The sequence below is a fragment of the Phalacrocorax carbo genome, chromosome Z (genome assembly GCF_963921805.1).
Source record: "Phalacrocorax carbo chromosome Z, bPhaCar2.1, whole genome shotgun sequence".
NCBI lineage: Eukaryota > Metazoa > Chordata > Aves > Suliformes > Phalacrocoracidae > Phalacrocorax > Phalacrocorax carbo.
Genome location: NC_087548.1, coordinates 74,737,115 through 74,764,318, shown reverse-complemented (window position 1 = coordinate 74,764,318; position 27,204 = coordinate 74,737,115). Strand labels below are relative to the sequence as shown.

Sequence of the window (27,204 nt, the reverse complement as noted above, 5' to 3'; positions counted from 1 at the left end):
GGTTCGTGCATCTGCCACACTGCTTAGGAACCAGTTCCCTTCAGTTTTGTGAAAGCCTCTATCTCAAAGGCTTATGACTTACCAAGAATGCTTCCTGCCTTTCCCTTAAGTATCCTCACCCAGATGGGTTCCCAACCCAAACCCTTCTCCAAAGGACACTTAAACCAACACTGTCAAAACTTGGAAGCCTGGGCACACTCTAGCGCTGTGCAGGTAAAAACATCCTTCTACTCATTAAACCTACTGGCCTGGTGGGCTGCGAGCCAAGCATACACCTGCTGCATCCTTGCAGCAAAGAAGACCACCAGTATCCAGGCTGCCCGAACAGCAAGCAGCACAGGCAGCAGATCGAGGGCAGGGTTTATCACTCTGCTTGGCAATCATTAGACCTTATCAGAAATACTGTATCCAGTTGTGGACCCCCTAATACAAGAAAGGCACTGACAAACTGGAGAAAGTTCAGAGGAGGGCATTGAGATGGTTGGTGACTGAAGCAATGCCCAGCAAGCAGAATCTGCAGGGCCGAGGCTGTTTCAGCCTGGAGCAGACATTACTCCAAGGGCACTTAATTTCAGCCCCCAGTACCCCATAGGAAGGGGATGGAAAAGATGGAGCTGTGCTCTTCAGGGTACTGCAGAGGCAAAGGACATAAACTGAAACAGGAAATTCCTGACAGATGTTAGGAAAAACGTCTTCCCCCTGAGGACAGGCAAGTAGCGGACCAGGTTGCAGGGAGAGGTTGTGCAGTCTCCACCCTTTGAGACTTTCAAGACAATCATGTCTGACTCTCCTTTAAGCAAGAGACTGGACCGGAGACCTCCCTAGGTCCCTTCCAGCCTGAGTGATTCTGTGATTCAGATAATGTTTGTTGCTATGGAAGTCATATGTCTAGTTTCTGAAGTGTTGTGAGGTGACCTCTCCATTTTCCTGTATACAAGAATGATGTTCCAAGTTCCATTGATTCACTTACTGGTCTACCTCCCTGTGAATACTGTATGTGCAGGCAATATACGCCTCTTTGTTTACTAATGACGTTTATCTGTGTTACCTAGATGGTTTCTGCTTGGGGCTGAAACATGTCATCCTTACAAACTGTCACAAACTACCAAGACACATTTTCAACTAACTAGATACAGGAATATTTGTGCACCTGTGAATACAAGCAAGCCAAAGTCTGGTTGGAAAATGTTCAGAAGACATGATTAGAAGGACTTTTATCCAGGAAAATAGACAAACCTGGTGATTATTACAGTGGTACTCCTAAATTATGACTACAATGGTTATGTTTAAATTTCAGAATTCCAACACCACAGCATGCTATAAAGTCAAGATGGTTAACTGCTGAGCAGGTCTCTTTTCTGTAGTGATTCCCAGGTCACTTCAATATAAATGTTCACTACAATTCATTTCTGATAATAACATACATTTTGTGAAACCAAACGGACAGGGTATCTGTAAATCTCTTAAGGACTAAAGACAGGTGTCTATCTTCCTCTGATTTCAGTGAGTACTAAGTCTCTAAATATCCGTATAGGCAGCAATCTAAGTTTAAGAATGAGATATACCTCCAGTAGCAGATGCAAACTATTATACTTAGAACCAGAAGAGTTAAAAAATCAGAAATTGTATCTTAAAATATATGAGACTTACTTTGAATTTGTAATCTAAAAAATCTGTACAACTGGCTGGCCTTTTCTATGCTGCCTTCTCTGCAAGTTCATATCGCAGACCAAGGCAATTCTGTAGCTTCCTCTTCAGCCATGAGAGAAACCCTTTTTTTGTTTTCAAACATGGAAGATGACAATCTTATGTAATTGATTCCAAGAGCTGGAACTTCAAAAAGATGGAAGATAAAGCATTTTAAGAGTTGCACTTGAAAAATTAGGAGTTAGGAGCAAATTCTTGTACCTTGATTAGAACTAGTCATGCATTATAAACAGAGGCCATAAACAGCTCCACATCTTTTGTGCATGAAACAAAACAGAAAGAAAAGTATGCTACATACCTGACTTCTTGTAGGAAATTTTTTCCACACACAAACAGCAAACCTCTGCATGCATCAGCATGTGGGTGATCTGGCTCCAGCAGCAGGCACAAGAATGTAAAACCAAAAACTGAGGAAAGAAAACGTCTATTTTACTAATAGTAGCAGCACTGAAATAAATAGATGTCTTAATTCTGCTAAGAAATTATAAGCGAGTGATTAAAAACATGGTAATGTTCCATTCTCCAATGTTCTACTCCACATCACCAACTGTGGTGGTATAATTTTATGACCGTAATACTTCCCTTGACATTTCTATTGATAGTTTTCTTTTTGTTAAACATCGACCAAGCTAAAACCAATCGGCACATGAAACATGCAACCAGCAGAATAAAATACACAATGAGAATCAAGATCAGTGACTGGCTGAAGAGAGACTGCAATTCAATGCCCACCTCTTAACCCAAGTGAACCTGAAAAAACTGACACACTCTCCTAGCAAAACCCTAACTATTTATTATGTTTACATCATTTCAGTTGAGAAACAAAACACAACAGAATAGGTATGCATTTGATACAAACTGGCAAGAAGACAAATGGTCGGTTTGGGGATCAAGAATGTCACCGGTTCAAGACAAAGGTCACCAGTTTCACGTGGTTTTTTTTCCGAAGAAAACAATTCTGCCTCTGTATCACTGAAATGAAAGTCGTACAGGCTACCTCTTTGGATTGTTACTAGGATAGAGAGAGGAAGGATCTACAGATTGCGTTCTGATCCTGCCTGTGGTATTCTTGCACCTCCATTAATGCAGTGTTAGTTCAGGAAGTACTCATATTAATTACTTCTGCTGCTTAGCTGTATCTTCTCAACTGGGGCTGATATATATTGTAATTAAGCATCTCTGGCACCAACTGGAGTTCATGCTGCGTATGTTACATCTCCTGTCATTTTGCTAAGGGTGGGACATAGGTCAGCATAAGCAAGAACAGGAATTTGGAAGATATTCGATGCAGTGCTGTTGAGTTGCATGATGTACAGCATCATCAGTTTGGTGGTAGGTTCTGAGATCCAGGTACTTTCTCTATTGCCTAAATCCTCTAAAAAAGGAGCATTTTCTTATTTAATACAATTCCTAATTTTAAAATAAGTTGTCAGATATTACAGACATCAGCAAATATATAACATAGCAACAATACAATATTAGGTATTAAAGTGGTTTTCTTAAAAGCAATGATGGGAGCAACTCTTTAGTAACAAGGGAAAGTCACTTGTAGGAGACCCTACTCGCAAATTTAAAGATAGGCAGCACCTATGTTTAAATCACTTAAACATCAAGTTTACTGCTATTCTGATCTGAAGTGCCAGGTACTCCAACAATACCACTCAGGATGTTTTTATAATGGCAGATGGCTTTGTAAGTGCTCAGTGTGAGCCTGAAAAGGACTCTCAGTTGTTTCGTAACATTCTTTTCATAATGCATCTTCATCTTCTTGTTCAGATAATGGGACATAAAATGGCAATACAGTTTACAATGAATTGCAGGACGCCAACTTCAGGTTGAATTTATTTACCAGACCAGACATGTAAAACCCATCTGCTTTTCATCAAGTGTTCTATTTAAGGCCTAAATTATAGGATTCTTCCTTATAGCACACTCCAGACAGTAGAGACAACAAACACCAAGGTAAGCTGGAGGCCACACCAGCCAGATGGTCAGGCTTGGCTGGTTTGCCATGTCAATGACAGTAAAAACTAACACACCCCCACCCCCACCCCCGTTAACAGCCTGTCTTTGACTGCTTTATCTTTCCCCCCTGTGCTTTACCTGGAGAGGATAATGTTTGTGTCTGTGTGCACGTAAGCACATATGAAACTAGTATGAAACAAGGCCATTCCAGAAGATGTAAAATAAATTAAAATCCAGCTGTTTTGAAAAAAGCTCCTTCCTTCCCTGTGCTACTACAGCTCATGTCTTGTACTGCAGAGATTGAAGAGAGCAGGCTTTTGACGAGACCCAATTAAATCTTACGCACGTGCTTGTTGACTCTGCACAGAAATGGGACCACCTCAAAGTCAACAGCGGTATTAATGCACACATTTAAGCTCATGGGTAAGCTTTTGCTGCATCAGAAGCCTTCAAAGCTGACAAGTTGGATGGGGAAGTAATAAACAGGATTGTGCAAAGACAGGGCACTTGTGGTAAAAAGTGAAAGTCAGTGCCGACTGACTATCAAATGAAAAATCCGAAATCCAATCATGCAGAACAGCTACTACCGATGGAGTATCTTGAGGAAACTGGATATAAAAAAGTAATCCAACTAAAATGTTTAAAGACTCTTCAAAACATTTTCATTTGTTTGGTTGGTTTTAATTTTTTTTTCCTTTTTTTTTTGTTATTGTGACATGCACAGTAAATATAGAAATAAAAGGAAGTGTTTAGAATGGATCTGTATGAGTAGCACTGCCAGTTGGAATTAACAGCACCATTCTGGAAGATCTTGGCTCAAGCCACGGAGACATCCCGCGCAACCCATTTTCACTTAGGAAAAAACAAAGAAAAAACAACAAACAAAAAAAACCCAAAAGAGCAAATCACTGTTTTACCTCAGCTTTGACAACTGCAAGCAGCCAGTAGTGAGGAGAACTGCCCATGTGTGCTGGTTTTGGGTGAGAAGAGGTCAATTCTCTTCACTGTGGTGCCTGTGGTGGCTGGGGACCTTTCCAGCTTCCCGCGCTCTGACGCCTGGGCAGGAGGCTGGGAGGGGTGGGGCCATGGCGGGGGCAGCTGACCCCGACTGGCCAATCGGATGCTCACTCCATGCCACGTGACACCATGACCAGTATAATAATGGCGGCAGTTGCGGTGTCGGGTGGTGAGTGGCTGTGTCACGTGTGGTTTGTTTCAGTGGTTCATCCCCCTCCTCCCGTCCCCCCCGGTTTCGCGCCTCTCGTTGTTTTCCTTTCCATTGCATTTTTGTTGTTGCTTTTAATTTTAAACTGTTCCTATCTCAAGCCATGAGGTTTACCCTTCTGATTCTCTCCCCCATCCCTCCGGTGGGGGAGTGAGCGAGTGGCTCTGTGGGGCTGGTGCTGCCGGCTAAACCACAACACCATGGCAATTCTGAAATACTTCAGTTTACGATCATGTGGTATCACATCCAATTTAACTCAGCTTTTATTTAATGAGATACAGAGCTCCCTCTACACCGAGATGATGAGAACAGCCAGCCTGAAAACCAGCATTTTAGTGGCTCAAGAACCAGACTTGTGAGGCAATGTTCAAGAAAAGCCATTTTCTTAAACTTAAGATTTTGTAATTACTTTCTGATAGATATGCTATAAATGCTGGGTTTTATAATTTTTTATTTTATTATAGTAAACAAGAACAGGAATTTCAGGGAAAATGAAAGTATTCTGATGCATGAGAGATTAGACCCCATTTGTTTCAAGGGCTACATTCCTTCCTGTTTCTGCAACCCAAGGAGGAAATTAATTTACTGATAAGAAATTCCTCCCAAAGCCAAAGGATCATTTGATGTGAGGCAGGACCATATTTTCCAAGAGACGCTCTTGGATACTAAGATCCATTTTTGTCACACTTGTACAGGACTGCAGAATTAACAAGTCCCAACCTTTCTGCATCTGAGTTTCCTTGATGATGATGCCTCCTCCTTGCCCTGCTACCTCTTCCTTTCTACCTTCCTTGCTTGATCCTCAATCAAGGACCACTGTCCACTACTCAGTTCTTCTTACCAGCGTCAGCTGCGTCAAAGAAGAGCCAAGCAGCTAAGCCTGTCTGTCTCAAACTGCCGCTTTTCAGAATGACTGACATCCTCAGCCCTGGCCTGACAATGCAGAGAAGTGCACCAGGTAGGATTATTGGCTTGCGCACTGTGCTGGTCTTCACTTGCAATGCTTCCCAGCAGCTAAGGATTACAAGTGAGATGCCTAGGTAAAATGGACTGCAGATCTTCCAAGAGAGAATAATTAAAAGGAAAAAAAAAAAAAGCACATGTGGCAGTTCTCAAGGCACAATGAGAAACTGAAAAAGAAAAAAAAAAACAAACCCTAAAACATCAGAAGAAGGGAAGGCACTTGATCAACTGTTCAGGCAAAGACGAGTTGAAAATAACGCCTGTATGTGGGAAAGGCAGCAATGTTTGCCTTCCACAGTACTAATTAAAACAGCTTTAAAGCAAACAAAACTCCCTGAGCTTGTCAGATGCTTGCTGGTTGCTCTGGTGCTGGTTTGGGTTTTCACTGACACAGACACCCAGAGACTGGTTTTACCAGGCAAACAGTCTAGGCAGCCAAATTCTAAATCTGGCTGTTACAAGTCTCTGGATGTAAATTTGTTCAGTTTTATGATTTTCACACTCAGTGAGGCTTTGAAAGTATAAATGCATGGACAGACAGCGTATTTGGTTAGCGGAACACTCCCTATCTCACAGAATTTGTATGTGTAATACTAATGCACACTATTTTAAGTCAAATTACTCAATTGTTATAGGGTTTTTATACATTCTGTACACTCTCAAAAATGTAATTTATTTCTACATCACTAGTGTAGGTGGCTGCAGCACAAGATCTTAAAAAATTGTTCACTGCCTTCAACAGTTATGTATGTATTTGGTTGTCCAAGCTAACAGGCTAGTGTGACATTTAGCACTGTGTACACCCTGTGTACATTAATATAAATAATCCCATTGAACTAAACCAACAGTTTTTATTAAGTCCTTCTTCCACTTTAAGCCTGGAGAATGATGAGAATATGGACTTATAAGACTTGATGGAAGAAGAAGCAGGTGAAATTAAATGCCCCGCAGTGTACAGAAGGTTTTACTACCAGATCCAAGGTCACCCCTGCTGTACGTGTCATTTGCTCACCCTTGCCGTTAAGTGTAATTTGCTCAGAAATGCCTGTTACATACATGGCCAAAAATCTCAGTATTAAAAAGGGTATATTCTGCAGTAACAGCATATCTAACTAGAGACATCTTGAATTAAGACTAACTAGAAAAAAGTAACTTTTTTTTTGGTACCTACCTTTCAATTTGGTTCTAAAAAACCAAAAAGACCTTGATTTCATGAAAATTGATTGTGGCCATAAAAAAAATCCTGCGTATAAAACTTAAATGGGCAGTGTGACTGGTTTCTTGACTAGCCAGAGGTCAGTGTTGGCCCCGTTTGTTTGCAGCCTGTTATTGATTTATTGCAGTTCTTAAGAATTTATTTTACTCATGTTTCATCAGGGGTGCAGCTGTGAAGGGCCACTTCAAATCCCTGCTCAGCTTGGTCTGAGTCAAATATGCAGTATTTTAACCACAAGGACGTAAAACCAAAGTCACAGATCCCTGTTTAAGGCTATTTAAGGCTTAAGACCATTCTCCGGGACAGACTTGATCATTTAATAAAAGACAGTCTCACCTGCAAAGCTGTTACTTGACATTTCAAAAACAAACCATGTGTTAGTAACACGGGTGCACAAACCCTTCCGGAATTCGTGCCAAGTAACCATTCCTGCTGCGCCCAAATTCAAACCCTGTGGCTCTGATAACAAAAATTAAACAACCCTTCCCTTCCACTTGTCTTTTTTTTTTTTCTCCCCATTTCGCCACGCTGGCGCCTGCAGCCGCCCGAGTGTGATCCAAAGGTGACCCTCCCTCACGCTTCCCCCCGAGCCCCTCCCGCGCCCAGGCTGATGACCCGCGCCGCACAGACGCAGTTTAAAGCCTGAACTGGCCCTCTGCCGGGCCTAACTAGGCCGGGCTTAACCAAGCCCGGCCCTGTTAAAGCCCACACCTCCCCCAGGCCTCACCGGCCGCCATGCCGGCCCGCCCGTTGCCTGGATATCGGGGGTGGGGCCGCCTCGCACACCCACCCTTGTACGTAAAGCGGACTGACCACTCCCACCTGTCCGTCAAGCTACGCGACGTGACGCCGTTCTCCTCCGCCCGGTTAGGAAATAGACGTCGCGGGTGAGTGCGTCATAAGCATGTGCCGCCAGCTGGTTGGCTGCGGCGGGGCTGGGGGTGAGAGCCGAGTGGTGAACGGGGCGGGGCGGGATGGCGGTGAGGCTGCCGGGCTGCGGGTAGGGGCGGGCGGCGAGAGCCGAGAGGCGCCGGGACCGGGGGGACAGGGGGGCAGGGGGACAGGGGGGCAGGGAGGCGGTGAGCGGGCCGGGGAGGGGAGGGGAGGGGCGGAGCCGAGCGGGGGGGGTCCGTTCGCTGTGGTGGTGGGGGAAGCGGTAGAGCCCACAGGCGCAGGGGGTGGGGAGGGTGGAAGAGTCCATTCCCGCGGGCGGGAGGGGGGGTGGTGCCGTAGTGGGGGTGTCCCCGGGGTTCCCCAGCTGACCCTGCTGCTGAATCACTTCTCCCTCGCTGCTCAGACACCCGCAGTGGCGGGGTGTAGCTGTTTCCTGGTCTCCCGTGGGAATCTGAGACTTCTGATTGGCTGCTGACTGACCTCTGATTGACACGGCAGGTCGCAGCCCGGCACCTGAATGGAAGCAGAAGCTGACGGTGGCCCGAGGTGACGTATGGCCGAGGAGCGGGCGCCCCGTTTTGTTCTGCCACAGCTGTGAGGATGGTAGCTTTCGGTGGGCCTTGTAGCTGGGTGTAAATTTTCTTCCCTCAGATCACTAGTTTTCTTGAGCCAGACTCTAAACTGAGTTCTTTCAGGGTTTTAGCTTTTAAAGAGTATAACGCTTTAACATGGCTCTTAAGCGTAGTCTGACACACTTTGTCCAGAATAAGTTCTCTTAGGAAAAAGTGTGCATAACTCCAGAATGACTCAAAAGAATATTCTTAAGTTACTAGAATCTGAAAAAGAATTAACCACAACTGTTGATATTGCAAGCTAAAAGCTTCAATCAGAACAATATAAATAGTATTACATATTTTAAGCAATACACACACTGTATGTGGCTTATGCTTTGTAACAGTTGCCATGTTTATGAAATATGTAACAGAATGAAATCCAAGCTTTTCTTCTAAAGGAATATGTTTCTCTTATATTCTGCCTGTTTTGCAGATATTTGTGGGGTTAAAAGATTTGAACTGCAGCTGAGTAAAACTAGGGCTGAAAATTGAAGGATGGCAGCAAATCCTTCAGGACAAGGTAGGTTTTAGTCTAAGTATTCAAGGGGAAAGACTATGTGCAAAATATAAGTGAAGTCACCAAATCTGTAAGTTTATTTTTATAGAAAGAGCAAAAAGGGGAGGAGAGGCAGGGAGGTGGGGCTGGAAGTAGCAGAATGTGAGCAAGCCTTCTGGGAGAAGAAACACATGTTAAATGGTTGAAAAAGACCACTGATGGCTGGGTTGCTCTGAATTATTGTGCATTTGTTCATGCTTAGATTATGAAGCACCTACCGTGCCTGTCGTGCTGTGGTTATTTCCTGAAGCTTATTTCAGACACTTACAGTGCTTTAGCATTGAACATGACTCGCAGCTCTTGCACTCAGCATCAGGGAACAGCCAGAAAGTCTAAGATATTCCATGTCATGATGGGAGCAGCAAGACCCAGGCAGTAATAGCTGTCAAAGACAGATAGCAAGTGGCCAGGTCTAGGAGGAAAAGCCACGTAAAATCATAACGCGAATCTCAATGAAATGTTTCTTTGCGTGATGATGCATCTGAATTGCATCCGTAAAAGCGTTCAAGACGTGGAAATGGTCCATATGTCTAGCTGAGGCACATGCGTTAGAGGGAGCTGAGGGTCTGGCGGGGGTGTGACATGGTAAGTTGAAGGAGGGTCTTAAATCGCCCTCTAGAGGTGCTTTCTGGAAATCTTAGTGGAACTTTTCTACGGAAGAGCTGAGAAAGAAGCTTCTCAGGTATGGCTCTTCACTTACTGATTATGAGAAATCATTTCAGAATTCAGTTTCCCAGCGTCCTGACACTTCTTCATGCACATGTGGGTATGTGTGTGAGTGTCCTTATCCAGGAAAGCAGTCCCACAAAGCTGGGTGTAATTAATTCTGAAGTGCTTATACTTTGAAGGGGTACCAGATCGCTTGTGTGGTTTCCTCACACTTCCCGCACTATGGCCCTGCGCTTTCAAAACAAATACAGAAGAAATGTGTTGGTCCAAAAGACAGGTTTTACTTGCTACTTGATGAAAAGAAGGTAGTTTTTGTAGTGCTCATTGAGCTTTTGTAAAGTGGTGAGAGAGGAATGCTGCAGATTGCAGATAGTTGTCTGCAAATTTTAAGTCTGAGAAGGTTTTGGTAAGCAATGGTAAATCTTGTTTTTTTCTGTGAATACCAAGCCAGCATCATTGCAAGGAATTGAATGTCGTTGTAAAGCGTTAAAAGCTACTTTTTCTTAAATACATGAATTTGCTGAGAAGTAGGATGGGATTTTAGTGCCTGAATGCCTTTGCTTCCCTCCAGATTCCAGAGGCTTATTTAACAGAGCCTTGAAATCTGCTTTTATATTTTGAGATACCCTTTACAGACTCCCTAAAGGAACTGTTTAATTATCATATGAAAATTATTTGCACTAAGCAGGCAAGAAACACTATCAAGTTTAATTACCCAAATGAGCCTATAAATAATATACCTAGGAAAATTAGAAATGAACAGGAAAATAAGAGAAACCGTTCAAGGCTTCTGTATCTTTGTCATGGCCAGATGCAGTCTAGCAGTGAAAATGATTCAGAAAAATACTTGCTGCATGGCACACATATTGGTACCGTTCAAGCAATTAATCCTCTCTCTTCCCTTTTGAAAAAAGAATGGGGATTTACTGAAACACTCACTGAAAGGGTTATGAGTGGTAGCACTTAGACAGAACCATAAGGATGAATTAAACATTAGCCTTCTACACAGGTAGACCGTGTTTGTAATTTTTTGTACCGATTGTTTCTTTCCCTTTAATCAGTACTGGGTGTTTTCCTAGGAGTTTATTGAGTTTTCTGTTAGTTGCAGACTTGGACTACAAAGGTTAAGATTTTGTGGTCTGGACTTTTCTTTAATTCACTGGACTCTTAGGACAGCACGCTTAGGATTAGAACTTCAAAGATGAGGAGCTGCACATGAGTGCAGCAAGACCAAACAGAATTGAATGAAAGCCTTACTTCAGGCTGTTAATACCTCATGGAACAGATTGCATTTAAACATGCATTAAAAATACATTAACAGCATTTCAAAGAAATAGGAAAGCTTTTAACATGCTGTGTGCTGTCCACAAGATGAGCTGATAGACCAGAGTGGTACATTTTTGTAGGGTAGGGAAAAAACATCAGCTTCTAAGTTACAGAAGTTACTTTCAGGTGCTTGATAATACACTGCCTCTACAGCAATACTTCACAGTACTCACACAACATGTATTAATAAGGCTGCTCTTGTAATGCTTGTGCACAGCAAGGCCAGAGCATACCTTGTGTGTTACTAAATTGAAGACTCCATGTGTGAGTTCTCTTAGAGGAAGCCCTCTGAGATGAAAGAAGTGTGACTGCTCAGGAGTGAATTCTACTTTAGGTCCCCACAGGTGGAAGAAATACAGGTCCTGCTTCAGACAGGGCTGAACTTTTCAAAAGAGAAGAGTTCTGATATGTTGGGAGAATCAAAGTCTTGGAATACATCATGGATTCTAAGCTTCAGGCTGTAGCAATTCTATGATGTCTCTTTCTCTCCTGGCAGTTGTTTATCCTTTTGGCCTAACGGTATGTGAGCACATTCACATAACACAGTCTGAGCAGCTAGATTTAGCATTCTGTTCACTGAGTCTGTGTTAAAAAAGAAGATTGTGCTGTGAACTATGTCATCATCTACAAACTTCGCGTCTCTGCGTAGTGTCATAGAATCATAGAATGGTTTGGGTTAGAAGGGACCTTAAAGGATCATCTAGTTCCAACCCCCCTGCCATGGGCAGGGACACCTTCTACTAGACCAGGTTGCTGAAGGCCCCGTCCAACCTGAACTTAAAGGTTTCCAGGGATGGGCCATACACAACTTCTCTGGGCAACCTGTTCCAGTGCCTCACCACCCTCATAGTGAAGAATTTCGCTCTGAGGATGTGATTTGAAATTGAAATTTCAAAATAAAGTTCATGAAAAGTGAAGAATTTTCTTCACTAGTCTAAATTTGCGGTGATAAAGGTTCTTTAGCTGTCTCCCAAAAGGTGAAACAGAAGAGTAAACACCTCAGGTGTATGTATACAAATGCACGCAGTCTAGGTAACAAACAGGAGGAACTGGAGCTCCGTGCCCACTCAGAAGGGTATGACATCACAGGAGTAACTGAAACATGGTGGGACAACTCAAATGACTGGGGGATCGCAATGGACGGTTACAAGCTCTTTCATAAGGACAGGCAGGGTAGAAGAGGTGGAGGAGTTGCACTATACATTAAGGAACACCTTGAATGTATCAAAGTCAACCATGGTGATTGCGACTGCTTTATCGAATGCCTCTGGGTTAACATCAGAGGGGTCATCTCCAAGCAGGACCTCACAGTGGGCACCTGCTATTGACCTCCTAACCATGATGACAATGCCAACAAAGCGATGTTTGGGGCACTAAAGCAAGCTTCTGGCCAACAGAACCTGGTCCTGATGGGGGACTTCAACTACCCAGACATCTGCTGGAAGAACAATACGGCAACTCGCAAGTCATCCACCAAGTTTCTGGAATGTATAGAGGACTGTTTCCTGATACAAATGTTAGATGTGCCAGCCAGGAAGGAGGCGCTGCTGGACTTGATATTCACAAACCGAGACAGCCTGCTTTGTAATAGCTCGGTTAGTGATAGCCTTGGCTGCAGTGACCACAACATTGTGGAGTTTGGGATCCTGCTGAGTGTGCTGAAGGTCAGCTCTAAGACAAGGATTCTGGATTTTAGAAGAGGAAACTTCAGTGCACTCAGGGCTCAGTTGGGACGGATTCGATGGGAAGCTTCCATGGAAGACAAAGGAGCTAGTGAGTGCTGGGAGTTCCTCAAGAACTCTATTGGAAGCACAAAGCCAATTTATCCCCTACAAAGGAAAGGGAAGGAAAGGGAAGTAAGCGGAGCAAGAGGCCCCCATGGCTCAACCACAACCTCCTGGGTCTACTCAAATCCAAAAGGGAAGCACACCAGAGGTGGAGAAGTGGAGGATTATCCGTCGAGAGCTACAAGGGCATTGCCAGAGTGTGCAGAGATGCAGTTAGGAAAGCAAAAGCCCAACTCTAATTGAAACTGGCTGTAGATGTGAAAAATAACAAGAAAGGTTTCTTCAGACATGTCAACCATAAGCAGAAAAAGAAGGAAAACATAGGCCCACTGTTAAACAGAAAAGGAGATTCAGTCACCAACAATGCAGAAAAGGCGGAGAGGTCCTCAGCACCTTCTTCATCTCTGTCTTTACCAACACTGTAGGGTCCCAGGCTTTGGAAATGAAATAGCCGGCTGATCCAAACACTGCCCCACCATCAGTGAAGGAAGAGTTAGTCCATGAATTACTACAGGAGCTTGACCCCCACAAATCAATGGGCCCTGACAACATCCACCCAAGGGTGCTGAGAGAGCTGGCTGACATCATTGCAAGGCCACTCTCCATAATCTTCGAGAAGTCGTGGAGAATAGGGGATGTCCCAGAGGACTGGAGGAAGGCAAATGTTACCCCTATCTACAAGAAAGGCTCGAGGGAGGGTCCGGGTAACTATAGGCCCATCAGCCTTGCTTCAAACCCTGGGAAAGTTATGGAACGAATCCTCCTGGGGGCCATCACAAGTCAAATGAAGCACGTGATTGGGAAAAGCCAACATGGCTTCACTAAGGGCAGATCGTGCTTGACAAACCTGGTGGCCTTCTATGACACAGTGACTTGCCTGGTTGACATGGGGCGGGCAGTGGATGGACATTGTCTACCTGGACTTCTCCAGGGCCTTTGATATGGTCCCCCACAGTCTCCTCCTGGAGAAATTGATGCGTTATGGCCTAGGCAAGTGGTCTGTGCAGTGGGTGGGGAACTGGCTGACAGGACACACCCAGAGGGTGGTGGTAAAGAGCTCCTTTTCCACGTGGCAGCCTGTCACTAGTGGAGTCCCCCAGGGATCAATATTGGGCCCAATGTTATTCAATATCTTTATAAGTGATCTGGACAACGGCATCAAGTGTAGCCTGATGAAGTTTGCTGATGACACCAAGCTGAGTGGGGAAGCAGACACTCCAGAAGGGAGAGCTGCTCTGTAGAGACATCTGGATAGGGTGGAAGAGTGGGCCAGCAAGAGCCTTTTGAAGTTCAACAAGGACAAGTGTAAGGTCACGCACCTGGGAAAACATCATCTGGGAGTGCAGCACAGACTGGGATCCACCTGGCTGGAGAGCAGCTCTGTGGAAAGGGACCTGGGGGTCCTCGTAGACAGAAAGCTCAACATGAGCGAACAGTGTGCTGCTGCGGCCAAGAAGGCCAACGGGATGCTGGGTTGCATCACCAGGCATCACCAGCAGAGATAAAGAAGTCATCATCCCACTCTACTCAGCGCTTGTCAGGCCACACCTGGAGTGCTGTGTACAGTTCTGGTCCCCGCTATACAAAAAGGATGTGGACAGGCTGGACGGGGTCCAGAGAAGGGCCACCAAATGATCAAAGGACTGGGAAGCTGCCATACGAGGATAGGCTGGTAGAGCTGGGTTTGTTCAGCCTTGAGAAAAGGAGGCTTAGAGGGGATCTCATCACCATGTACCAGTCCTTAAGGGGTAGCTACAGAGAAGATGGAGACTCCCTTTTTACACGGAGTCCCATGGAGAGGACAAGGGGGAATGGACACAAGTTGCTCTTGAGGAGATTCCGATTGGACACCAGAGGAAAATTTTTCACAGTGAGAACAATCAGTGATTGGAATAATCTCCCCATTGAAGTGGTTACTCGGCCACGCTGGACACTTTCAAGAGTCGTCTGCACAGAGTGCTGAGTCATCCTGTCTAGACTGTGCTTGACCGAGAACGGTTGGACTAGATGATCCCTGAGGTCCCTTCCAACCTGGGATTCTGTGATTCTGTGAAATCTACCCTTTTTCAGATTAAAACTGTTACCCATTGTCCTATCACTACATTCCCTGATCAAAAGTCCCTCCTCAATTCTCCTGTAAGCCCCCTTCAGGTACTGGAAGGCTGCAATAACGTCTCCCCAGCACTTTCTCTTCTGGCTGAACAACCCCAACTGTCTCAGCCTGTCCTCACAGGAGAGGTGCTCCAGCTAGCAGATCATTTTTGTGGCCCTCCTCTGGACCTGCTCCAGCAGGTCCGTGTCCTTCCTGTGCTGTGAACCCCAGAGCTGGACACAGCACTGCAGGTGGGGTCTTACCAGAGCAGAGCAGAGGGGCAGAACCACCTCCCTCGCCTGGGTGGCCACCCTTCTTCTGATGCAGCCCAGGATATATGGGTGGCCTTCTGGGCTGTGAGTGCACATTGCTGGCTTACAGCCAGCTTTTCATCCACCAGCACCCCCAAGTCCTTCTACGCAGGGCTGTTCTCAATCCACTCAATGCCTAGCCTGTATCCATGTCTGGGATTGCTCAGACTCAGGTGCAGGACCTTAAACACTTTGTCTTGTTAAATTTCGTAAAGTTCACATGGGCCCACCTCTCAACCTGTCAGGGTTCCCCTGGATAGCACCCCTTCCCTCCAGCATGTGGACAACACTACACAGCTTAGTGTTGTTGGCAAGCTTGCTGAGGATGCACTCAGTCCCACTGTCCATGTCCCTGACAATGATGTTAAACAGTGCTGATCCCAATAGTGACCCCTGACGGGTGCCACTGGTCTCCTACAGTGGGCAGTTCTTCATTCTCCCAGTCCCTGCCTTTCCTTCTGTGACTTGGATGTGGATTGAGCACTTGCTGGTAAAGACTGAGGCAGAAAAGGTCATTGAGTACCTCAGCCTTCTCCATACCCCAGGTAATTAGGTCTCCCCTTTCCTTCTGGATAGGGCCTACATTTTCCCTAGTCTTGGCTGTATCACTTATGTACCTATAGAAGCTTTTCTTGTTGCCCTTGATGCCCCTGGCTAGGTTTAACTCTGTCAGGGCTTTAGCTTTCCTAACCTGATCCCTGGCTGCTTGGACAATTTCTCTGTATTCCTCCCAGGCTACCTGTCCTTGCTTCCACCCTCTGTAGGCTTCCTTCTTCTGTTTGAGTTTGTCCAGGAGCTCCTTGTTCATCCTTGCAGACCTCCTGGTGGTTTTGCCTGACCTCATCTTTGCTGGGATGCATTGCTCCTGAGCTTGGAGGAGGTGATCCTTGAATATTAACCAGCATTCTTGGGTCCTTCCCTCCAGGGCTTTATCCCATGGTACTCCTCCAAGCAGATCCCTTGAAGAGGCCAAAGTCCATGGTAGTGAGCTTGCTGTGCACCCTCCTCAGTGCCCTAAGGATCTTGAACTCCACCATTTGATGGTCACTGCAGCCAAGGCTGCCTTTGAGCTTCACATTCCCGACCAACCCCTCCCTGTTGGTGAGAACAAGGTCCACCACAGCACCTCTTGTTGGCTTCTCTTTCACTTCCAAGACAAGTGTATCTTGAACGCAAAGTGTCGGAGGACTCTTTAGTGCCACTACATATCTATGGACAAATGATAAGTAATGCATATTAGAAAAAATTTATACATACAATGAATTTGAAGCAAGCAACAGTTCAGGGAAAAGATACGAGATTCAGAGCAAGAACTTTAAAGTAGGTAAAGTCAATACTGTTTCTTGCCATGCAGAGTTAGCTAGTAGAACTAACTGGCATAGATATCAGTGAGGTAGGGTGGTAGGTTTGTGTCAGGATTAGGTTACAGAGCAAAGCTTGCTGTGAGCTTTTAAAGCTACTGGTATTACTCAGCAAGGCTTCAACTTACTTCGATTTTCTGCCTTTCACATGCAATACATCAGTGCAAGTAAATTTTAGGTCCTGCACAGAGCACATAATACAATGCTTAATGTCAGAAACAGAGGTGTCAGAAAGAATGGGTTTAAATTTTAAATGTCCTGAATCTGCTACCTTAGAGAGTAATCTGAGGATCCAGGTGCTCAGTTTGACACCTGACACTGCCATTAATCTAATTAGCTGCCTTGAAAGGGTCATTTTACGTCAGGACTCTTGTGTCTGCAAAGCAAAGCATATTAATGAACTACAATATTAATGAACTGTTCAAACTCAAAATAGTAGTGCAACTCAGCCCAGTTAAGGGAAGTCTAAACTTAAAGCTTTATTAAGAACTTGCTGTGTTTGAAAATCTACACTTCCTTTCACAGATGGGAATCTGGTCTATCTTAAAGATGGTTTTTAGGTTTGGGGTTTTGGGTGGTTTGTTTGTTTTTTCATTTTTAGTGCTAGAAAGCAGTGCAGACATATCAAATCTACAGATGAAAAATTACTTTCTTTGCAGTTGAAGTAGAAAATTCTGTAGCTGTTTGAAGTTGGTCTTTATAGAAGCACTTTCGGGTCCTGGGCAGGGAAGAATCTAAATGGAAGTCTTGCTTATGTATGCCAGATATGATTAATTATTTTGTAAGGATGCCAGATTTTCTCTCTAGAATGGATTTCTCATGTCCCGCCCCCTCCATCGCTAACTTTTAAACAAACAGGTTTTACTTTGCATTTTAAAAAGATGTAAAATACCTGTAGGAACTTCACATTGCTCAGCTGAGGAGCACTAACATTTATGTGCTGGATGTCCTCCATTTTCTCAAGTACAGTTTTTTCTACTTAGTGTTAACAAATTCTCTTCAACAGATTACTTTCTCGGTACAGTAGGTTGCTGATGGGCTCTGTCTGAATTCTAGAGCAAAATACTACTTTTTTGTTGTTAAAAATCCTCTCTTACTAGAGGGATAAGAAAAGGAAGAAAAAATACTTGGGTTTCTTCTGAATCCCTCTAGAGTTTGTGCTGTGAAGAATATTGCCTTATAGCAAAACTTATACTAAAATAGGAGACAGCAGTAATCTTGCAGAGTTTCTGGTCACAGTTTAAAAACAGCATTTAAAATGTTATTCTTGCACATCTCAAGCCTTTCTGAATCATACCATCTGCTTCATAATAAATGCAAGCATATTTAGTCATTATTTTTTAGCTGACAGCAACTTATATTAAAAAGTGGTCTCCTTTCTCTTGCCTCAGTCACTGTATCGTCTGAATTCCAAGCATGCATTTAGATTTACGCAGTTAGGGATAACCAAGAACTAGCAGAAGGCTGCTGAGTAACATGTCAAGTATTAAGCTTTTTGGCTGAAAACTGCATAGAATGAGCACACAGATGTGATCACTTAGCTCAGACCCTCTTAGAGGTATTTCAGTCATCCTTTTACAGCATTGTCTCCAGAATTTACTAGAAAGTAAGGTCTGGGCTAGCTGCAACTCAGAAATGTTGAATCCTAGCTTGTTAGCAAGATCTCTCAGCCTTTGTATCCCTTAGAGCACACACTCAGATGTGTCTTAATGTTTCAAACTCATTGCAAGTGCAGGGTTCTCAAAAAAAGGTAGTTTACAATATCTAAAGAGCAGAGGAACATCAAAGACCTGAATCAAGTTGAAGTGGAAGTAATGCCATGTGGGAGGAGAGATTAACAGATGGGAAAATAGCAATCAATTAAATTTAATTTAAAACTCTGTTAACAAATGTAGAGATAATTATGGGTGATCTTGCATAAAACCACAGTAAAATGTAATGAAACAACTCTGCTCCTTTTGAGAACTCTGAGACAGTGAGGCTTGGGTGTGTATGCTAGGCATAGTAAAAGAAAAAGATGAGGGTTTGATAGCAAGGCAATGTAGATGCAAATTATTATTTAGAGTTGAAGGTTTCTACCTGGTATTTGTCTCCTTCATTGAGCCATGCTGATGAAAGGAATATTGGACTATATAATGGAGCAGCAACAGAAGACCTCTCAAAAGGGATGAACTTTGAGCCCAGCTACTGAAAATATATTTGAAATAATTTTACCTTGACAGGCTAATACTCCTCTTAAGAGCTGCTGTGTCTGGCCTTCCTAACAGTTTGTGGGCTACCATTTTTTAGTGGTGTTACTAAAACAGCACTTAGGACGGGGGCAGGGCACAACACACAGCGGTTTCCTGTGGAAATTACTTTGACTTTTTGTATGGAGAAAATAAAGGAGATAACTTGACTTTTACATCTTTCTTTTTATGACAGTGTAGTGGCTTGATACTTAGAGATAATATAAAATGTATATTCTTGACATAAAGAGTGTCCTTAGTGGTATAGAGACCTGTAAGAGTCAGCTCTGTAGCTGTTGTCCTCAGTTGTGCTGTACAGGCATACTGGGCAACAGCAGGGACTTGTGTGTCTGCTTTATTTGGTGGCCACAATAAGATCCTTTACCATGCAAGAGTCCTGTGTAAGTGTGGCAGTCTTGCCACATTTTCATTTAGAAGGCAACTTTGAAAATACACAAATAGTAGCTATTTTAGGCATTTTCTCAATTCCCTCAGTCATTCTACTTCCTGACCCCTTCTGTAGTGTACAAGGTCCCTTTGGGAGAATGATGTACAGAGCAAATAAAGGCTGCATTCTCATATTGTGTCCAGATGGTTTAGTTTTGCTTCTCTATTCTGCATTGTGGTCATACTTGGACTAAGGGTAGTGTGTGTATGTAAGGACATCAGTATATTAAAACTAAAACCTTTCTGCATAGATTGAATAAAAGGTTGTAGTTTTTTGTATAAGTGCATGCGCAAACTTAGCGGTCATCTCAATGTTACCTGTGACATAAGTAAAACTTGTATTATGGTTTGAATTCACTGGCATGAGAAATTAGGTCCTGTGAGTATATTAGTCCATTATTATTATCATTGAGTTGTATGTTCAGTGACTGCATTTTAAATCTAGAACCTGGTAAGTTTACTTGTTTTTTGAAAAGCAAGTATATGATTATGTACCTTGTTTATAGCTCCAGAGCTGGCTTGGGAAGGGGTAGGATCTAACCTGAGATAGAAACCTGTATTTTAAAATGTATTAATATGTATGACAGCTTAAGGAAGCTATTTCATGTTGTAAAATGAGAAAAGGAAAAATGAAACCTATTTATTAATTGACTTTCAGATGGGTGCAAAGCTTTGAAGATCAGTGTATTCATCATAATGTCATATTGTACAGAGGCTTTTAATTCCACAAGGTTAGTGTTGGGCCACAGAAATCAAGTAAATCTCTCTAATATTTTTCTGTCATTCCCACCAGGTTTCCAGAATAAAAATAGGGTTGCAATCCTGGCAGAACTAGACAAGGAGAAGAGAAAGTTACTTATGCAAAACCAGTCTTCCACAAATCACCCTGGAGCCAGGTATTTTATGTTCTTAGACCTGTTTGGACATCACTGATTACATCAAAGGAACAAAAAAATAGCAAGTGAGCTGTAAACTTACATAAACACTTACCAGAAGTGTTTTCTGACCCTCCTCAACAGCCAGTCAGAAAGACCTTGCACTTTAGGAACATATTAGTATTTAAAATTGTTTGCAGACCCTGAATTTTGTCTTACATCATTACCATTTGAGAAGGGGAGAAGGAGATATGCTTACTCAATGGTACGAAAATTAACCTTAAAGAAGAATCAGGTAGCACTTAATTATTAAGCTAAAATTCCCTGAGGAATGGAAGTAGCAGACCATTAGGTTCATGGTACTGTGTGTTTCGAGAAGAACGGTTATGGCAGGGAGTGAGTTATCCTTGAAACTCCCTGTGTGCAAGATGAAGCCAGTTTTGTTACTGCAGATCTTCTTGCAGAAGATGATGTAAGGATGATTCTATACCATAACGTGTAATAATCGAACCTGAGTTTGGGAGCTACCACTGGGATTTCTCCCGCTTAAGACAAAAAGATTAAATTTTTGTCGTAAATCAGTAACTAGAAAATCACACGCTGGGTTACGTGGGGAAATTGAGATAGTTGAACTTTTGGATTAGCATGAAGTGAGTGCAGTGCCATACTCTAGACACAGTGTGTTACACACAGTATCTGTACAAGAGTCAAATACTGTGAATACAGTCTAAGTGCTGCCTGTGTCTTTTTTCACGGAGACTAGGTCATCTTTAATTCCATCATACTGTCAAAAAGCATGCAGAATATTTGAAATCGCCTGAGTTGGATGTTTGAGTGACTCTATATACAGTTATTATTCAAGCAAAATTACTGATTAGAGAAGAAAATAGAAATATCACACCATTGTGTACAACCCCTGACTCCTGGCTACCATGTTTCCATTCTTCATTGCAAGTCTGGCAGAATTTCAGGGAGTGCTTGTTTGCTTTCCTGTTTTTTGTTTTTTGGTTTTTGTTTTTTTTTTTTTCTTAAGGGAAAATAACACTTCGTTAGTGAGCAGAATTAGAATTTGCTAACTTTGAAGGTGGGGTTTGGGGGAAGCTACAAAGCAGTAGCCAAACTGTGCTTTGGCATGGTTGGCTGATGTCTGATTTTTGAGAAGCTGGCAGTTCTGTGGCAGCAATGTTGTGCCCAAGGTTTTGGGACCACAGAGTTGTCAGAAATGAGATCATAGAAATGCTGCAACCCTGACAGAAGAAAGCTTGATGTACCTAAAGCACAATAGTGGCATGGCCAATGTTAGGCTGAATTGATTTCTGGCCTTGGCATATGGGAATCCTCTATCCAAGAACAGAAAATTTTTCTTGAAAAGTGTCAGCTTATTATGAAGTCTTAAGATTATCTAAAAAAAAATCATACTGAAATGTTAGAAGGTACAGAATTAAATGCAAAACAAATACCTTCAAAATAATTGAAAATATTACATTTTAAATAAAATGAGTAGTACTTCTCTCCAGCAGTGAAGCTTATCTTAGTATTTGTCATGAAGTCTGTTCAGAGGATTGTTACTTAGCTTTCATTATGCATTTAGGCATAGATTTGGCTACAGATCTTTTCATGAGCAAGGCTGCTTTTGAAAGACTGATTTACTAAATCAGCTGTTGACATTGAAGCTGCTGGGAAAGGTCAGTGGATGATTTTGCTTGGATACCTTGTCCTTCATACTTTTGTCTCTATGACTGAGGAAAGCTGGGCTTTCTGCACTAGTCTGCAGAGCCAATTTCAGAGGTAGCTGTGAATTGCCTTGCAATACAGCTCTAATGGCAGTCCTCACTGATTTCTGTCTGGATGGCTGATCATGTTACTTATGTGGAGTTGGGGGAAAAAAAGTGTGCTTTTTATTTCTTCTTTTTCGGTTAACAAGTTGGACAAGTCTTAAGATCAAAAAGCCAAGAAAACCTATTAGAAATTTTAATTCAAAACGTAATGTATGCTGCACTGAGATAGATAAGCAAAACCAGTTTTAGGTACTCTAACCTGTCATCAGGTGATCATATTTCAGGTACATCAATAGGAAGCTCCTTTACCATAAGCAGTGATCTGCCACCCACCTGCTGAAGAACTGGTCATATGCTGAAGACTGCATAGCTCTTGTTAGTGCTTCTGTTTATCTCAGTTTATCACTGAGTAATGGTGAAAACACAAAGCTGTTGTTTTAAAAATTGGTGATGTTGTCTAATGTTGCACCCCAGTGATTCCACTGAATTCAGTGGGACACCACCCATGAGAGAAATCCACAACAGGCTTCAGGACTGTGAGTCTTCTGGGTTTAGTCTGGCATCAGTTGTTTATGCTCGATCAAGTGATAAAACTGTGGCCTCCATTTTCCTTTTCTCTCTTATGTTAGCAAATCGTAATTCCAAACAATTAACAGTTGTCAAGCTGTCAGTCAAATAAATTGTGAGCTATGGAAGTCATGGAATCTATGGCTAGAATGGCAAAGGCACATCTTTTTATGCGGTGTGTATCATACCATCTTGCTCTTTTTTGCAGCATTGCACTTGCAAGATCACCACTGAACAAGGATTTCCGCGATCATGCTGAGCAACAGCACATCGCAGCACAGCAGAAGGCTGCACTGCAGGTAAGTTGAAAGAGTCGGGTAGAGTTTAGCTTGGCTCTATTTTAGATGTGCATCCCTTCAGAGAGCAGTCCTGTACCTAGAGAGAATGAAAAGCCCCTTTTAGAGGTTAGGTTTCATGCATTTCTATATGAAACACAAATTAAGTTTCTTCTGTTAGGATGAAAGCTTAAATCTGTCAGCTCATTCTCACTTGATAGGGTTCTAAGAACATAGCCTATGGTATCATCATTGCTGCTTTATACATGTCAGTCAAGAGTCAGTTTCATCATACTTCTGAATGTCTCATGAAGTGTAGGGAGAACTACCCACATGGCTTTCCTTGGTTGAATCTGAGTAGATGCCAAGTAAATACCTTGCAGTTATGAGTAACGGGTGAAAGACTTCGAAAACTTACTTATACATTTGCAGGCTTCTGTTTGCTCCAATTTTCTTCATGTCAGGTGAGGCTGATTTTGGTGTTGAAATTGCAAATTGAGGAGGAAAGCCAGTACATGGACACCTGCCTTCCTAGCACTCGAGACAGCATGATTTGACAGAGGGCACAGATATGGGAAAAATATGGAGATGCAAACTAGCAATGCTGTTCATGTATCCTATGGTTTGTTTTGGTTTTATTACCTAGTAAAGGCCCCAGATTGCTAATCCTAAAATGAATGGGAGCAGAAGTCAGCTCTGGCTGGTGTCCTGTGTTGATCACAGAACGTCATAGGCTGGAAGGATCCTCTGGAGGTTTCTAGTCCAGTGCCCTGCTCAAATAATGACTAACAGCAGTGCTATATCACTTTGTTCAGGGCATGGTCAAATCCAGTTTTGAAGCTCTCCAGGGATGGACTTCTCACAGCCTCTCTTGGCTCTGAGCCTGGCTCTGTCTTCTCTGTATTCTGTCACTGGGTATCTGAAAAAGCATAAGATCTCCTCTCAGGTTTTTCGTCTTACAAGAAGCTGAGTCCTTTCACCATCCCCTTGGATGCTGAGAGCTCCAGCCCAGGCACAGCCACCTATTTGCATCTCTGTTGGACTCTTTCCAGTTTGTATCTCAAACCGAACACAGTATTGCGAATGCAGCCTCATGAGTAGTTTCCTTTGGCCTGCTGGCTGTGCTGTTGCTGATGCAGCCCAGTGTGCAGGTAGCCTTTATCACTGCAAGAGCACGCTGCTGGCTCAGGCTAAATTTGATATCCATTGGGGCTTTTCGCTGGTGGTGGAAGGAAGGAAGGAATAAACAGGCCATCTAGCTTACTGGAGTCCAGTCTTTGAACTGGAAAGGGCTACATATGACTGTACAAAGGTTGCCCAGAGCCATGAGCAGCAGCTGCCCTCCTCAGGTCAATAAGCATATATACATCACATGAGCAGAAGGCTGGTGTCCCATGTTGTATAGGAGTGTGTCTGCTCTAATGTCATTTCTACATGTAGCCTCAGGTTGTGTGATGCTACTGATGCACACTTCTGACAGTTGTATGTGGCAGCTGTCACATACAGAGAACTATAGCTTGGTTATAGATGGGAGTGGAAGCATGGGGTCTAGGCAAAGGAGGGCAGTCAGGAGTTCCTTACCACTCTCCCCACCTCCATGGGATTTGCTGAAAAAGGAGCAGCAGGGAATGGCCAAATTAATTGCCTTGATAAGCCCTGTTCAAATGTGCCAGATCTGAAATGCTGTTTTTGAATTTGACCATCAGAGTTGAGGAGCAGACTGTGAGAAATACGTAATTAATGTGGCAGAAGCTGTAAAATCTTGAATTATACCATTACTGCGGGGAGTTATGCTTTAACAAATGCTTTTCTCTTTCCAGCATGCACATGCACATTCCTCAGGATACTTCATAACTCAAGACTCTGCATTTGGAAATCTTATTCTTCCTGTCTTACCTCGACTTGAGGCAGAATGAGGAATGTTGTTTCTCAGAACTGCAAGGTCTGATTTTTATCCATAGCAGGAACTGCCTGACTTCTAAATTTCTTTACTTACCTTAAAACCTTTCTTCTTCCTGGATTTTTGTGGTTGCCTTTTGGGAGTGTGAGCTCTAATGATGAAAAAGCAGTGTTGTTGCACCGCAGTCTTTATCCTGTATCCTGTTCCTCTGTCAAGTCAAAGTCAGACCTAGGACTTACTTGGTGTGTGAAGTGCATAGTGCTTGCTCTTCCCTGTTTCTGTGCTTCCTTTACATAAATGTCCACACCAGAGTCGTCAAGAGATGCACACTCTGTCAGCCTTTGTGTTTCTTATTATTCTGTACAGGTACTGTATTTTACTGTAATGAAACACAAAAGTTACTTTTGTCCATCGAATAGATATGATTTTATCAAATGCATCAGTCTTTTTTTTTTTTTACACCACCACCTTCCCCCCTCCCCCCCCATGCAGGAACATTGCTAGTGTGCTGTTTGCTGTTGTAGTATCATCTGGTCTCAAGTTCTTAGCTATAGTGCGCCTGCCTTTTATTTTGTTTTGTGAAATAAGAAAATTAATTAAAGTGGGGAAAAGCAATTGTTTCAAACAGTCTTTGAACAGACAAAATAAAAGAAGTCTTTTAACTTCTCTGGACATTCAGTTTAAAATGTCATATTTTTCTAGTCATATCTTTTTCAATGCTCAGTGTGTTTCATTTTGTTTGCTTTTTTCCTTCCTGTTTTTATCTATGGTAACCAATTCCAGTGCCATGCTGAAAGGAAATCTGTTGATCTTAAGGTAAATTATTTTGGAATTGTGATCATGCCACCGGGATAAAGTAACTTAGAGTAAAAAATAGTCCTTACATAGAAAATCTTATATTTTCACAGCTTTACTAATATAATTATACTAGTACACTGATTGCTTTACCTATGGAGGCAAGTTTTAGAAAACAAAAAGAACAAGAGAACTTAAGTGAGAACCAGATATCAGAAAGCATCTGTTGAATTGGTGCCCATTTGAAGCAGCTCTGTCCTTTGTAGACACTTAGCTGTCCCATTAGGTTTCCAGGGTTGTAGTACACAGATTTCATTAGCGACATTTCGGGTATCCTGTTACCATCTGCAAGAGCTTGCCTGAACCCAGTAAGCATTACTGAACTGTAAGCGCTGTTAGCAATTCCATTCCTCATGAGTCAGAAAACACAGTCAGAGCCAAGAGATTGGTGCAGGTATGAGGAAAATGCCACCGCTTTCATATCCCTCAGCTGAGTACAGAACCTTGCAGAAGCTGTAGCATACTGAAACATTTTCAGGAAGGAGAATCTTGTAGAGGAGGCCTGATACAGTGTAACGATGTGCAATTGTAACATGAACTACTCATATCATGTGCGTTTTTGAGGTTTCTGATGTGTTGAGTCATGGAAACGGTGATAGTTTTTCTGGGCAATGGAGAAAGGAGTACTGTCATTTCTATTTTCAGTGGTTGGCTCTGTGTAGCTTTTTCTTTTTAATTACCAAGAGTAACTTCACCATGAAGCTGTCCTGACTACTCATTATTCTGCAATGTGAGCTGAGTATTTTAGATGCTTTGAAGAAAAAGATCTGCCAATCTGTGTGAGAAGGGGCAGCTATGAATCAGTCCAAGCTTGGAAACATACAAAGGTAAAGCAGATATAGCAGGGGGTTTGAATTTTATATTTTAGTTAGGTCTAAAAAAGTAGGCTGCGAATTTTAACATTAAAATAGCTTTTTTTTTTTTAAATTGAGAAAAGTGGCAAAAGAATGTCTGTCTTCTCTAGAAACAGACCCTCTGTGCTAACAATTGAGCTGTAGAAACTCAGTGTTGCTGCACAGACTACATACGATCCAGGCAATGAAATCGTAAAGATCCCTCTCATTTGGAACAGTATAGTTGCTCTACTGAAGGAGTTAAACTTGCTGACTGTGTTGTTTTCATCCTGGATATCAAAAGGTCTGCTTTTGGAAATACAGGGCCTGGGCTCAAAGATGGAGGTATTTGAAAGAGGGGGAAAATTGACACAGCTGTTGTAATATTTTAAAGTTATAATACCTCAAATTATTCTATGTAATCATGAGTGACTTGGTGATATATGTAGATATAATTAACTGTCAAAGATATAAATGTTGTATATGGAAGCTTCTATCTTAGAAACCACAGGCTCTAGCAATTAGTGTCAGATGCATCAATTTGTCTTGCCACTTTTACTTTCTCTTTTCCGCTATTAATCAGTATTAAAACCATTAATCTATCCCTATACAGTAATTTCAGCAAAATCTTTTCTCCTGTTGGAATTGCATGTTCAAATTCAATCCTTCCCGAACCAGGAAGCGTCTGAGATGTCTTGCTTCTGGCAGTAACCATTACCTTGATCACATAAAAGCAGAAGGCTTGTAGTCTAGTGCTGAC

At 42.7% G+C, this 27,204-nt stretch overlaps 1 protein-coding gene across 6 annotated transcripts; it reads left to right on the top strand.

Annotated features, from left to right (window-relative positions):
* The first annotated feature begins 8,022 nt into the window (after positions 1 to 8,022).
* INIP (INTS3 and NABP interacting protein) lies at positions 8,023 to 25,428 on the top strand. 6 transcript variants are annotated; one of them, XM_064438361.1, is made up of 6 exons: positions 8,023 to 8,076; positions 8,374 to 8,516; positions 9,018 to 9,104; positions 20,155 to 20,257; positions 22,790 to 22,880; positions 24,677 to 25,428. In XM_064438361.1, exons 3-6 carry the CDS (start codon positions 9,080 to 9,082, stop codon positions 24,770 to 24,772), a joined length of 315 nt encoding a protein of 104 aa, XP_064294431.1. In that variant the 5' UTR covers positions 8,023 to 8,076; positions 8,374 to 8,516; positions 9,018 to 9,079; the 3' UTR covers positions 24,773 to 25,428. The 6 variants fall into 6 exon arrangements, with proteins under 6 accessions (XP_064294431.1, XP_064294433.1, XP_064294432.1 ...); XM_064438363.1 differs by having other exon boundaries at positions 8,032 to 8,076; positions 8,469 to 8,516; XM_064438362.1 differs by having other exon boundaries at positions 8,034 to 8,056.
* The last annotated feature ends 1,776 nt before the right edge of the window (positions 25,429 to 27,204 follow it).

Coding starts and splice junctions, on each gene's coding strand:
- INIP (XM_064438361.1), top strand. CDS start 9,080: ATGGCAGCAAATCCTTCAGGACAAG. Junction 9,105..20,154: donor AGCAAATCCTTCAGGACAAG/GTAGGTTTTAGT, acceptor CATTCCCACCAG/GTTTCCAGAATAAAAATAGG. Junction 22,881..24,676: donor AGCAGAAGGCTGCACTGCAG/GTAAGTTGAAAG, acceptor TTCTCTTTCCAG/CATGCACATGCACATTCCTC.